This window comes from Tigriopus californicus, chromosome 2 (assembly GCF_007210705.1).
Source record: "Tigriopus californicus strain San Diego chromosome 2, Tcal_SD_v2.1, whole genome shotgun sequence".
NCBI classification, from domain to species: Eukaryota; Metazoa; Arthropoda; class Copepoda; order Harpacticoida; family Harpacticidae; genus Tigriopus; species Tigriopus californicus.
This window is the reverse complement of record NC_081441.1, coordinates 8,620,118-8,633,819: the sequence shown is the minus strand read 5'-3', so window position 1 is coordinate 8,633,819 and position 13,702 is coordinate 8,620,118. Positions and strand designations below refer to the sequence as shown.

Genomic DNA, 13,702 nt, shown 5'->3' with positions numbered 1-13,702 from the left:
TGACGCAACCTGTGATTGAACAATAATGTTCTTATTGGTGCCAGCGCTCTTGGGAATATATTGCTGCAAAAGGATTGTTGAGGAAATGAATGCACACCTCATTATTCAACTGGATGGGGTCGCCATAGGACCACAGGACGTGATGGCATTGGAACCGGGCCCAATTTTTTAATGACAAATCATATTTGAGCTTTTGGGAGTCCGTCAAATACTTTTCTCTTCTTGTTTATCCTGGAATTATCAATGGGGAGCTTCTCAGCCCCCCAAAAAAGAATCACGTTCCTTGGTCAATGATAATCTTCTTTCATTGCTCCAGCCCCATTTCCTTGGAAGACAAGATGATCAAAAGTTTCTTCGATATAACCCTGGACCTCAATGAAAGGTTTTGAATGCAATTTGAAATTCCCTAGCGGCTAACCATCTGGCACCCGTTAGCCTAGCAACAAATCTTTAAAGATTTGTTTTTACTTTGACCTCTGTGCTCTTAATGTCACAGAGGTAGTTTGGTACAATGTGAACAACTGAATCATGTCGTTGTTTTGGGCCTTTAGTTTCCGGGAAATGTTTATTCAAGATGTACGTAGAGCAGGTACATGGAGGTCTTCAGGACGCTTGAATTGGAGGATGGGGACCTTCCGGCAAAGAGCAATTTTGAGATGCTTTCCCATTTGCAACATAAGTCACTAGCCCTTTTTCTTCATTTTTGTATACATATGTTTCTTGAAAACCATCGTGCTCGTGTTTGGAGCTACCCTGTATTAGGCAACAGCATGTAGAGTAGTTTGTGATCGTATGGATTCGGCCTTAACATGAAGACTGTTATAAAGGGCACTTGAGACATATTCAATTCAATGGCCTTGCTTTGCTGCGCAATTCGGGATGACACTAGGAAGACCCAAAGGAAGTTATTTTTCGGGACCTTGCTGGAAAACTATGGGTTCATTCGACTCGGGAAAAAGCTCTTTGTTTGTTTGTGAGAGGAAGGGTTGTCTATTAAAGCTGCCATAGTCTGTTAAGTTGGTCGCTCAGTCTCGGAAATGGGGGTAGCACAAAGCTTGCTTTGCCCTTTTCCACTACCTGCTTTGCTAAGTGTTCAACGATTTCAGTAAGTGGGCGAGTGTGCTATCGTCTCCGTTTGAAATGGCTTTAATCGCTGATTGACTATCTGAGAAGATTGTTACCTCCCTCCATTTCTCCTTAGACATCTAGGCACATTTGCACCTATTAATGCATCTTCTCTCGTGGTTAAGAAATATTTTCCCTGGGTGGTGTCCCAAAGCATATTATTTCTTAAATCTCTCGGCAGGTTGTCCACCTTCACTTCTTGTGTCCCGTTGTCATTTGCTCTAGTTATTATCGCAACAGGAAAAATCCTTGCAAAACCGCACCATCATCTCCGAAATCCTGGTCCATGAACCACCAAGCCCAACCTCAAAGATGCAATATTCCGCGTGATTTATGTATGAGGCCGGGCCTAGAGCTTGCAAAAGCATTACGGCACTGTAGTCAGTTCTTATTTGCGCATAAGCCATTATTCCAGAGAAAAAGTAACGCAGTCCAGAACCAATCAGTTTCCTTGGGGTCTGCCCGGAGTCATCATCTCTCACCAGCCTCTGTTCAAATTTTCAATTCGAAAATTTTGATAGCTTTATAACTCTATTTTTAACCCGAACCATCAATAAAACGTCCAACATGTTTCCCATTCATGCACCATTAGTGTATTCATTTTGTTGTCAGTAAAGAGGCGGGACAACGCTTGGACTGGGTTTTGGTAGTGAAGGATCCCTCCGTAGTCAATAAGCCCTTCATCTTTGAGGCTTCACTTACGCGGGTCAACCAGACCTGGGTGCTGCCTGAACAACAGGCTCGCCCAATAGTTGAGAAGTTGACTGATTTACCTAGCGTAGAGAAAACAATCTGGTCTGTTTATTGGAAGCAGCCTTTTTCTGAAGAAGGAAAAGGCAGTTTGACCAACCTAAATGATGTCAAAAGCTTCTCAAGTTCGGCCTGAAAACTCGATTTTTTGAGCAACACTGTTAAAAACTGCAACAAAATGTAGAAATGCAGAATACTCAATATGATGCAAATAATGCAAAAAGATAGGAAAAAGTAAAAATAATGCATTTGCATTCATTTGGCAGCCCTGATAATTAGTTTAACTTTACTTGTTCTGCCATGCAATATTGGCGAAATTGCTCTTGGCGTTGATTACTATAGTTTTCTTGGATCATTTCTCCATATGTCTATACTTAAGGTTCGATGCTTACTCTGCCATTTGAGGCAGATGACGACCTCGACGTCCCAGTGATAGTGAAAGGCTCCGTCCAAGAAAACCAAAAAGTGACCCAGAAAAGTGCAGTGTGGTGAGTGTTATCCGAGGTCAAATCCGGGAGCTAGAGGCTCTGTAAACCCGTTGGACGCAGTCTGTCAACGGGACACTGACTGCGCCATGTAAGGATGGAAGTGGACGAAGCGGAAATGCGGGGAAAGAATGGGAACGATCCAGTAGGTGAGAGAGCAGAATGACAAATGTTTATTTGTTAGTCAGCTGAACAGGGAACAAGGCTGAAATGGCAGAGTAAGCATCGAACCTTAAGTATAGACATATGGAGAGATGATCCAAGAATACTATAATTACAAGAGAATCTCCATGTCAGCACGGGTTTTAAGGGCATTTTACTTGTTACCCAACTGACTGAGCCTAAACTTATGTATGAGAACCTCAGGTCAGGATTGCCGTTTTTTAACTTGGGATTTATGTTTTAAACATATATACGGCGAAATTTTGCAATGCAATGTGTAACTGAACTGCCTAATCCGGCAGTAGACCATATCACTGCTCTGATAATAGTTTGCTTTTTTTCAATGAGATGTTCCCTTCAAAGTTCACGATTGCATTTCCATTTGGTGCATTGTGTGTTGTAACGATTATCTTTTAGCAAAACAAAATTAGTTTGCAAGCCGGATTCCCACTTGTTGCTTGATCGAAGTTCGATCCACTTGCCAGCGACATCCTTTCATTGAACGAGAAACGACTCAGTCGACTGTCAAACATCTGCAATCAGCTTAGTTTGAAACCTACCTGTTGCTTATTTGTGTAATAAACGTCAAATTTAGGAAACAATTTGACTCTCAAAATTGGATCTGGTCTTGAGTCGGCAATTGTGAAGTTCTTCAAAATCATCAAAATGTCTCTGGACCTGCACAATCATAAGCCTTAGACCTGATTGAAGCTTGAGTTGACATATTTAACCTAAACTTTACACATTTCAATAAGATCTGAAAGGCTTCTTGAGACGATGCATTGTTCTTATACAACATTTAGGGATGAACTCATCCTCTAATGGAAAGACGATTTGCATAGTAGAATGAAGAAAGAGATTCAATATAAATCCTCTTAGCGTTTAAAAAGTGGAAAATTTGTCCGGGAGTGTTCATTCCCATTTCGAAATCGATATCTCAGTCGCTTGAAAAGGACTTTGAGATTTTGGGCAATCCCTCCCAACAAGTTGGCTTAGCCACCAGAACGAATAGAATTTTTGGCTTGGCTGGTCTTTATTATTAACCCTAATTTTGTCTTTTAGTTAAGTATTATGGCGAGACATGGTAGTTGACTCAAAATGAGCGAGCATATGCTCGCCACACCACTTTCCCTCCAACAACAACAAAAAATTAACTGGAGTAGGATACGATCAAACCATCCGGGGTACACGGGCCAACCATCTGGGATGCGGCGACTAGGCCGAGATGCGGCGACTAGGCCGAGATGCGGCGACTAGGCCGAGATGCGGCGACTAGGCCGAGATGCGGCAACTAGGTCAAGATGCGGCGACTAGGCCGAGATGCGGCGACTAGGCCGAGATGGGAACGGGCCGGAGTGGGAACAGGCCAGAGTGCGAACGGGCCGGAGTGCGAACGGGCCGGAGTGGGAACAATCGCCCAAGAGACCGGAACAACCGGCCATAGTTCGGAACCGCCCAAAAATCACGTCGGGGTCACCAATATCGCCATTAGACACTACACTATTAGATGATGCAGGTAAGGTGGTCAGATCCAAGAAATGATGAGCACTTCTGTTTTGAAGGAAGGAATCGATCTCCGACAATGAAAGTTCGTGGGCAGGTTTGAGCCCCCACCAGCACAGGGATCTAACCTGAAATTAAGAGGTCGATTTTTTTCCCGAAATTTGCTTCATCTGGCCAATGGATAGTGAGAGAAACATATGTTGTAAGAGTGTTAGCTAGTGACAGTTGGCAAGCATGATTCCTGTTGCTGATTCATGGATTCATCCATTCATTTCCCTCTCGGTTATTTCCGGGACCCTTAATTAACCCAGAGAGACCTTTAACTGCCCTGATTAACCTCACTATGCCAGACACAACCAACATTATCAATTCGGTATTTCTGAGCTCGGGGCTTATCTAATCATCGTGTTCTTTCTTGAGTATTTGCAGGGCACATAGCCATAATCTCATTGAATGTGGTCATTAGCATATCTGAAAAAGAAGTTCACAAGAGAGATAGATCCGACAGGAACCACCAAATACCACACTTATCACACAAATCAATGTTAGGTGACGTCTGCAACAACGAGAAGCCTGGCCATACGAGTATTCAGATGTGTTACAAACCTATTCAAACCCTTTCAACTTGTTTTAGAACCTTGTCCTTTAGACGGAACTCTCTACCAACTGTATCTATCGTAGAGTTCCGCTTGTCTCGCATCCGCCGCTTTCGTAACAACGATCATTCAAGCAAATGGAAATGTAAGTCTCCCTCTTGCCGCGTTCAAATCAAAACGTACGATGGTGATAGAAAAGAGTTGCGCAATTTTACAAACACTGCTGATTTATGGGACTTCAAAGGGCTCATTCTTCAGCAACAGTTTTTGCAACATGGATCTTGCAAAATACATCTTGCAACAAATTATAAGATTCTTAAGGGACTAAATTGTCGAAGAATAAGTAAAAAAGTAATTGATTGAAAAAGTAGATTCGAGTGATGCATGATAAAACAAGAAAGACAGCTGCCGGACACTCCAAGATTGGGGATATCAGAAGTTGGTAAGCTTGTTTGTACTTTGTCGAATAAGCCCAGACTCGTTACATTAAACCAACAAAGAAGTCGGTCATCTTTTGATCTTTTCTTTGTTTGGTTTGGTTTTTCCCGGGGTTTTCTAGCCGCTACAGGGAATGCAATCCCCAGTATTGTTAAAATGAAAGGTTATAATTCGTCTATTTATGACCTTTCAATCTTTATATGATATTTGGTCTACCAACGAGTTCGAGTTGGCAGACCGAGCTAGTCCTGGATCAACAAGGCCTATATACTTCATACATACATAGGACTTGGGTTAACCCTTCAAAAAATGAGCAATCCAACGAGCGTAGCCAGTTGTAGGCGGGTAAAGCGTTTCAGGCTAGTGGTTGAATGCATTGGATTAGTTATCATGTCAACAAAGAATTGCCAAGAATTCCACCCGCTTTTTCTTCGCGTTTCTCGACCTTACAAGCCTGTGCTTGAACGAATAACTGGCGATATGCACAATTGAATTATTTTTTTGCCCATTGTGCTCTTCAAAGGCCGCGATCTTGGACCTATACCCAAAAACACAATTCTACTCCCAAAGGTCCCCTCGATGTTCTTTTATCTCTTTATGTTTCTCAGGCACAAAGGTTAAACACTAAGAAACACATATCGGAGTTATCGTTTTTAGCTGGTAAGGTCCGCAAAACCGACTTAGAAAAACGGCTTGCCGCCTTGTCTTTTTTATTCAGAGCGAGCAATTCCAAAAGTTGGGCTCGCTGAGGGATAGGAAAATCGAGGATTCGGACTTTTTATCGCACTGTTTTCAGAGAAGGTAGAAAGCTATCTGATACTGTACACTTTCAACCGAATCCACAGGTTTTAGGACTATATTTGTGACCGTAGAGGCTTAACGATCCCTTTGAGAGCATCTTCTGGGCCTCATCTGAATCTGAGCTACTATAACTTATTCCCTTCGTTCATATACATTAATTGTATAAGTTCCCCATCTACCCATGAACAACACGCAAATAAAAGCAAAATGACAAAATGATCTTGAATGAAAATCAAAGAAATGAATAAAATTAGCAGCAAAAAATAGGAGCTGGGTGGAAGTAAAAAATAAGCCCAAAAGCATCATTGTATTTTGTATTTCGGTCTAATTAAATAAAGAATATTATTAGTTCATAACGGGGCATGCTTTGAAATCGTGGATCCTCATAAGCCATAACGGCTTGTTTTCATCAGGTCCAGAGTGTGGTATGCACTGTGACACGCGTAACTGGCATCTTCCAAACTAAGCTCGGGATTCACCCACACAATGCACCGTTCTCCCGGACATACTCAGACTCGCCAAACAACACCCTCTACATTGAAGCATACTGGGGGTTCAATCATAATGTGGGGGATCATCAGTGCCAAAGGAATGGGCAACATTATGCAAGTCTGTAAAAGGACCCCTACCTTTGAACACATACTAGCTCGGAGAGTCTGCCAGAAGATTGGTATGAGTCAGAGTTTCTGGTCCCAAAATGACAATAATTCCCATTATCCTGGCAAAGTTGCCAAGCAATAGTTGAGAGACGAACGCCATTCAAGTTTTGAAGAATGTTCTTAACGATTAACGACCAATTTACGTACAGTAGGATCAGGCTTATTGCCGTTCAACAACTTGAGTAGAATGAAATGCTCCGCAATGGTGGTCTTCGTGCAAACTGGAAAACGAAGATCAGCAATAGAATCCGCAAGGCTTTCCCAGTCTGTCTCAGGAAGGTTCATCAACTTGAGGGCGGCTTTTGTGCGGGCCGTGTCTTCAAATGTTTGACCAAGAAAGCACTCATGTGTCGAAAACTTTTGAAAATAGAATGCATTCACACAATATATGACTTGTAATTCTCTATTTCACACTGAAGATAACTTTAACTTGGTCAGAAATAACTGATAGTTGCTACTAATAACTACTTGTTTGTAGCGAAAGCTATGTAACATTACAATTAAAAATACATTCGTTTCAGATGTAGTATTTCATTACACTTACAAATACATTCGTTTCAGATGTAATTCATTACAATTAAAAATACATTCGTTTCGGATGTAATACAACTACTTCATTTTGCAATGAAATTACTTTCATTTTAAAATGTAATAATAATTACATTCTAAAATGCAATAATAATTACATTCTAAAATGTAATTACTTACATTTCAGAATGAATAATAAGAATGTAATTACTTACATTTCAGAATGAATAATAAGAATGCAATTATCATTACATTACAAAATGAAAGTAATTTCATTTCAAAATGAGGTAATTGTATTACATCTGGAACGAGCTTTACAATTTAGAATCTAATGATTATAACATTTTAGAATGCATTTTAGAATGTAATTATTGTTACATTTTAGAATGTAATTATTGTTACATTTTAGAATGTAATTATTGTTACATTTTAGAATGTAATTATTGTTACATTTTAGAATGTAATTATTGTTACATTTTAGAATGTAATTATTGTTACATTTTAGAATGTAATTATTGTTACATTTTAGAATGTAATTATTGTTACATTTTAGAATGTAATTATTGTTACATTTTAGAATGTAATTATTGTTACATTTTAGAATGTAATTATTGTTACATTTTAGAATGTAATTATTGTTACATTTTAGAATGTAATTATTGTTACATTTTAGAATGTAATTATTGTTACATTTTAGAATGTAATTATTGTTACATTTTAGAATGTAATTATTGTTACATTTTAGAATGTAATCACTTACAGTTTACAATATAATTACTTACAGTTTACAATATGATTACTTACAGTTTACAATATAATTACTTACAATTTACAATATAGTTACTTACATTTTAGAATGCAATGAATCACAGGTCTGGTCACAAACCTGTGGTTGTTAGTCATAGTTCTTATTTTTCAAGCTTTTTTTTAAATTAATTAGCTCCGTTATGTGGCTATTATTATGGCCTGAACAAACTATACGCCGTCTAATATTCAAATACGAGAACCATGCGCATGCACATTGCATTTTCTAATCAATGTTCCTTGAATATTACTCTTTGAAGAAGGTGTCATAAGAATTGCATTCTTTGCAATTTAACGCTACTCGTAAGATCTGCTTAAGATACAATGGTCAGAGGCAGAGTTGCTTGGCAACACTTTTGGACACTTCCCCATGAGCGCATAGTCGGATGAGTATTGCATTGCAGTGCAGTTTAGGGAGGAAAGATCTGAGCAAGATTAAATAAAGAAACGTCAACATCAAGCATAAATCAAATGGTTTTTGACGATGCACATTTTTCTGTCCTGCGGACAAACTTGAAATTGTAATATGCAATTGAAATACCTTAATCACATCCCTTCAAATATGTTTCATTATAATTGCAATTACTGTTTCTCAATGTCAATTATGACAAATTGCAACAGAAATTTTGAAATTGCACTCTTGCGTTATCAATCAGGATTTAGAGAGGAAACCTAACATTTACTTTTAGGCTTCTAATGAAACCGAAATGTTTGCAAAAAGGAAAGATATTAAAATCGAAATCGAAAATCAAAATGGAAATCCAAAATCAAAATTAAATTCACAATAATCCATACAAATTTTCTCAAGGTTTCAAAAAATCAATTGTAAGGTTGGAAAACTTAATAATTGTAAAAATTGGTCCCAAAACAGCTTTTTCATGCTTAAAAATGTGTTTTATGTACGAGTACATAAGTAAGCAAAATCATGCAAATTCCAATTAAAGGAACTATATATCACTAAAAGACATATGCCTTTATAAAAATTATCATTGGGAAGCCAGGAACTTCTTTCAAAGTGCCACATATGATTGATTTCAAGTGATTTCAAGTCTGTTCAACGATTCAGGCTTGAAAAGAGTTCCCATACAACATTTGACATAAGTTTACTGAGGCCTATTCTTCTAAACAACGATTCCCAATTCCTAGAGAATTTTGGGGGGGTAAGTAATATGTACCCAAGACACATGCAGCACAAAAATCTGTAAAAACGTTAACGCATCGTACATCTCTCAATGTTTTGTTTTTGGTCGAAGGTCTTTCCCCCTTAAGCTAAGATGTATTTCTTCCCTCCAACTCGCTCCAATTCAGAACGTATCATGCACCCGTCTGTCCGTAGATAGAAGTTTCTAGCTTCCAGTGCACTCCTGCCTGTGGCTAAAAAGCGACCATTGAGTATGGCAACCATCCTCTATCCCATAGTACTTAGGCTCGAGCAAATCGTGCATTTTTTAAACCTGAAAGTACGCTTTGAATCAGTGAGTAATCTGAAGCATCACACCGGGTCAAGGAAAGAGTGGGGAAAACCCAGAACGGGAAAGAACCGTAGCCTCATTTCCGAAGCTTCCCCATCACTTTCATGCTCATTGCTTCGATCGTATAAAAGACGTTGCCAGGAAAGAAATCTTCACATTCAGACTTCGATTACCCGTGATAACAACATGTTTAAAATTTTGGTGCGTGAAAGATCTCGATCCCTTCATCAAATTATGTAAAAGTGGTGAAAGTTCCCATCTCATAATTTGATTGATCATTTTAGATTGTGGCAACTCTGGCCGCGGCCAGTTGTGTGGCTGAGCCCGAGGCCAATGCTGAGCCCATCCTTGGCCTCCTTTTAAGGGGTGGTTTCGGTAGACATCGTGGTGGATTTGGCGGTGGATTTAATGGAGGGTATGGTGGTGGACGTCGAGGACATAGAGGATATGGCGGGCGTAGAGGATATAATGGAGGATACGGTCATAGCTATGGCCACAGCGGACATTATCACAAGCGCTCCGCAGATCCCGAACCCGAGGCAGAGGCAGAGGCTGAGCCCACTTACTCTTACGACACCAATATCGCTAATCCCGGATATGTCGTTGCTCCCGTGGCTTATGCCGCAGACTACACTCCCTACAACACTTATGCTTATGCTCTGGACACGCCCATTGCTTACTCTGGAGCTCACTTCATTGGCAAACGAGAGGCAGAGGCTGAGCCTGGATACCGACATGGTGGTGGCTTTGGCCGTGGTTATGGAGGTGGATTTGGTGGTGGATTTGGTCGTGGTTATAGCCGTGGTTATGGCAGTGGATATGGCCATGGTCATAGCCGCGTTTATGGTGGCGGTCATCATGGCGGTCGCAGTGGATACAGACAAAGCTACGGGCACTATTACTAAAGGTCGTCAACTTATCAAGACAATCAAATTTGTTTTTTTTTCTACGGTACTTCCGATGCCATCATCAAACATGACAATGTTTTAACTAATAAAAATCAAATCGAATTTATCTTCATACCGGGTATATGTCATTTGCTGGCGCACTTTATCCATTTGCCTGGTTCTCGTCGCTTGAATTGCCAAAATGTAGATTTTGTTGTTGAATGGTATTAGAGCACTGTCTAACTTGTTCATGTTCTGGTGTGCTTTAACAGTACCAATATTGCAAGAATCATCATCACATAACGGTCAAAGCGAGAGATAATGGCCATCTCACTTTATAAAAACACACAAAAGCAATATTTGCCGTTTGCATATTGGTTTGTCCCTCTTTAAACTTTCAGAATCGGTTTTAACACTAGACAATAATTCACACTTGAAAACAGCTACCTGTTGGTGTTACATAAGATAGAAATTCAGGGCTTAGACACTTGTTATTGTGTTTGTTTAGCGTTGCTTTTTCCATTGTTGGCGTTTCATCGTTTTGTTCTCAGCGACTGTCGTGGTGAATTTGTCGTTTTATTTGGATTGTTTATATAGTTTATTCACATAGTGTATTTTGCCAGAGAAGTCTTAACCTTGACGTTCATAGTCATTTCTTTCCACCAGATGACATTTCTATGTTAATATAGACCTCACCTACAGTTCCGAGTCCTGCATTACAGTGTGACACACAAAAGTAAAATTAGGATTCTGAATTCTTATTAATCGAACCAATCCATTCAGTGCAATCATCTCTTTGGCCTCCACTCCATTTAATTAGGTTTCCTACTTTACTTGACAACTTTGATCTCTCACCCATATTCCTGTTGGCACAATGGCCACTGCAGAACACGTATAAGAACAAACATAGGAGAGTAAAAATCGAGTTTCTTGTGGCATTTTACTGGAGCTGAAACGGTAACCAGTGGACAGTGCAACTCTTGCCGATTGAAAAATCAGATGCCATACCCTTAGGGCCTTTCAGCTGTCACCCATTCACTCTGACATCGAGTCTGCTTTTAGACAGCTCCCACCGCACTCTCTAGTAGTGCTGTGTTTCGATCCGGAAGGTCAACTTTTTAGCTTAAAGGACCTCGGTCAGAGCTTCCACCACAAGCTAAAGAGAGCACAATACCAAAATAAAAACTCCTTAAATGGGTGGCAAAATGCGACCCTGGCGTTCTAGGTCTCGGAATCAGGGCTGCTTCTTGGTTCTCGGCTCTTCATTTCTCTACCATTTTTCTTTCAAATGGAAGCCCTACCAGAGGTTCTTCAAGCCAAACAGCTGATTTTCCGAATCGAAAACCATCACTACGATCACTAGTCACTACCTAGGCCTTGCTTCCTCTATGCTTTACATGGTCTGTAAAAGTGCGGGAAATGTGAATGGGCTCAAATCTTTCATGCTACATTGTGGTACAAATCAAACAGTTTGCATCACGTCCAGGGTACCGTCGTCCATGGTTCACTCGATTCCACATGACCCAAGCATCCCCGTCCATGTTCCTCTGGTTCATGGTTACGATGTCATATATAACGAGGATACCGTGGCGAAGCTGCAACAAGTGGTTGGCTAATGTTGAGGCCACTTCAACCGCCCTCTTAGTTCAATGGGGATCACGGCATTACGGCGTAGAGGATGCCGCCTCTGAAACCAAGGCCGTGTTGCTGCGTAGTTCTTGTCTACAGTGTCGTCGTTTTCTCACTCTGAGCCCCATCAGGTTTGACACGCTCATTACCTCCGATGGTCCTCATTTCATTAGCAGACTTAGGGCTGAGGTTGAGCCTGGATATGGTTTTGGTGGCCGCCGTGCTTGATTTTGTCACCTGAGGTAATTTTGAAAGCGGTCATTACGAAGGGATGTGGTTATGGATACATTCCCATGATCACAATGATGAAATGAAATGACGGAGGTGTTGACCAAACAAAGGCAAGAGATATTGCAAAAGATTCTTGGTATCTAAACCTGAGGCTAAATTCACGCTTGTAAAAAACATATGGGTCGAAATTTTGTTAAGAGAAACATAATTTGTGAAATACCCCGGACAATTATAGAACAACCGGTACCGGTACACTCTTATACCTTTCACTATCGAATTATGCAGAATGACCAAGTTATGTTGAGAAGGAGTGGCCTCTGGAATTATCTCACCAATATGTCGGTCGGCACTAGATCAAATTGTTTTTAGTTGCATACGGTAAAATGGTTTGGTTGGCCAGAAATATGGTGAGCAACACATTTCGTTTAATATTTCAAAGGTACTCGGAAATATGACCAATGGAGGGCGGAAAACGTGATTCTTGGTTCAAGGATGCCCTTTAGAGGGCTTTGTTTGTGGATTGAAGTAAAATGGTGGCGCTTTGAAGTTGACCGACCTCCTTTGGCTTTCATCTAGCGGTGGGTTTTGAAGACCAAAGAAGAATGGGATAAAAAATCTCAGGAATCGTAAATGCTCAAATATGTGAACATACAATATCAAAGTAAAGGGTGAAATAGGAATGTTAATCACTTTCTGGTTCAATTGCTTTACACATTAAAAGCCCGGGAACCGAGGTAGGGTTGTAGGTAGAAGAAATTTATTGGATCATGATAATTGAACGTGTCATTTAGAGGAATGAAACATATGATTGTACATTCAGAAATTATTAATGGGAATTAAAGGAGTCTAGTCAAAGAGTTTTATTGTTACCTATGATTGAAATACACCATAATCTCTGGTTATTGGACTGATTGTCCGTTTAAATAAAACCAAAACCATTCGCTAAAGCACGAAGTAATCACTACTATCATTTAAATTGCATAATTTTGAATTTCTATGGCTTAATCACCCATTTAGAGTAACATCATCACTGTCTGCCAGAAGAATGAATGAAAACTGTTAAACAACCACAGGTCTTCTTTGGATAGTTGTAAAGCGTCATGTCATTCTTTGAGTACAATAATCATATGTTATGGGCACTAGAGGGCTAAATATAAGGTTGTTTCCAAGCCTTTTGTCATGTGTGAAAAGACATCCAGCATCGATACAAGCCAATAAAAAACACAGCAATATTGCCAAAATCCAATCTACCATTGTGTACTCCAGTTCACAACCAATAATGGCGAGGTTTTCTGTCCAAGGTTGTCGACCACCATTCACAGCTGGTTTCTGAGTAGGTGATTTTCAAATGCCACTTGATTCCCATGAGTTCAATAACTGTGAAGCCAAGCTACCACCAAGAACTACGTAGAACTAACGTACTTATCAAATGATTGTTTAACAGCATCTGAGTACCATTCGTACAGATTCAATCAAGATGGTGTTTGAACTCACTTCTGAAGAGGCCTAAATTTGCTCTGCTTAACCAAGGACACTAAAGCAAGGAAACGCCACCTTTTTGTGATCACCAAACCTTTCCCGTCAAGTAAGGCCTAAACTTTTGCCGCTGAAATTTTTGAATGTCAGTTATTG

The 13,702-nt window shown here is 40.0% G+C and overlaps 1 protein-coding gene across 1 annotated transcript in view; it reads left to right on the top strand.

Annotated features, from left to right (window-relative positions):
- Positions 1–9,375: 9,375 nt before the first annotated feature.
- LOC131892674 (fibroin heavy chain-like) overlaps positions 9,376–13,702 on the top strand; it is a 10,178-nt gene continuing 5,851 nt past the window's right edge. Inside the window, exons 1-2 of the mRNA XM_059242498.1 lie at positions 9,376–9,524; positions 9,608–10,226. Coding sequence (XP_059098481.1) covers positions 9,510–9,524; positions 9,608–10,226 — 634 coding nt within the window. The 5' untranslated portion in view covers positions 9,376–9,509. The remainder of the gene's footprint in view (positions 9,525–9,607; positions 10,227–13,702) is intronic.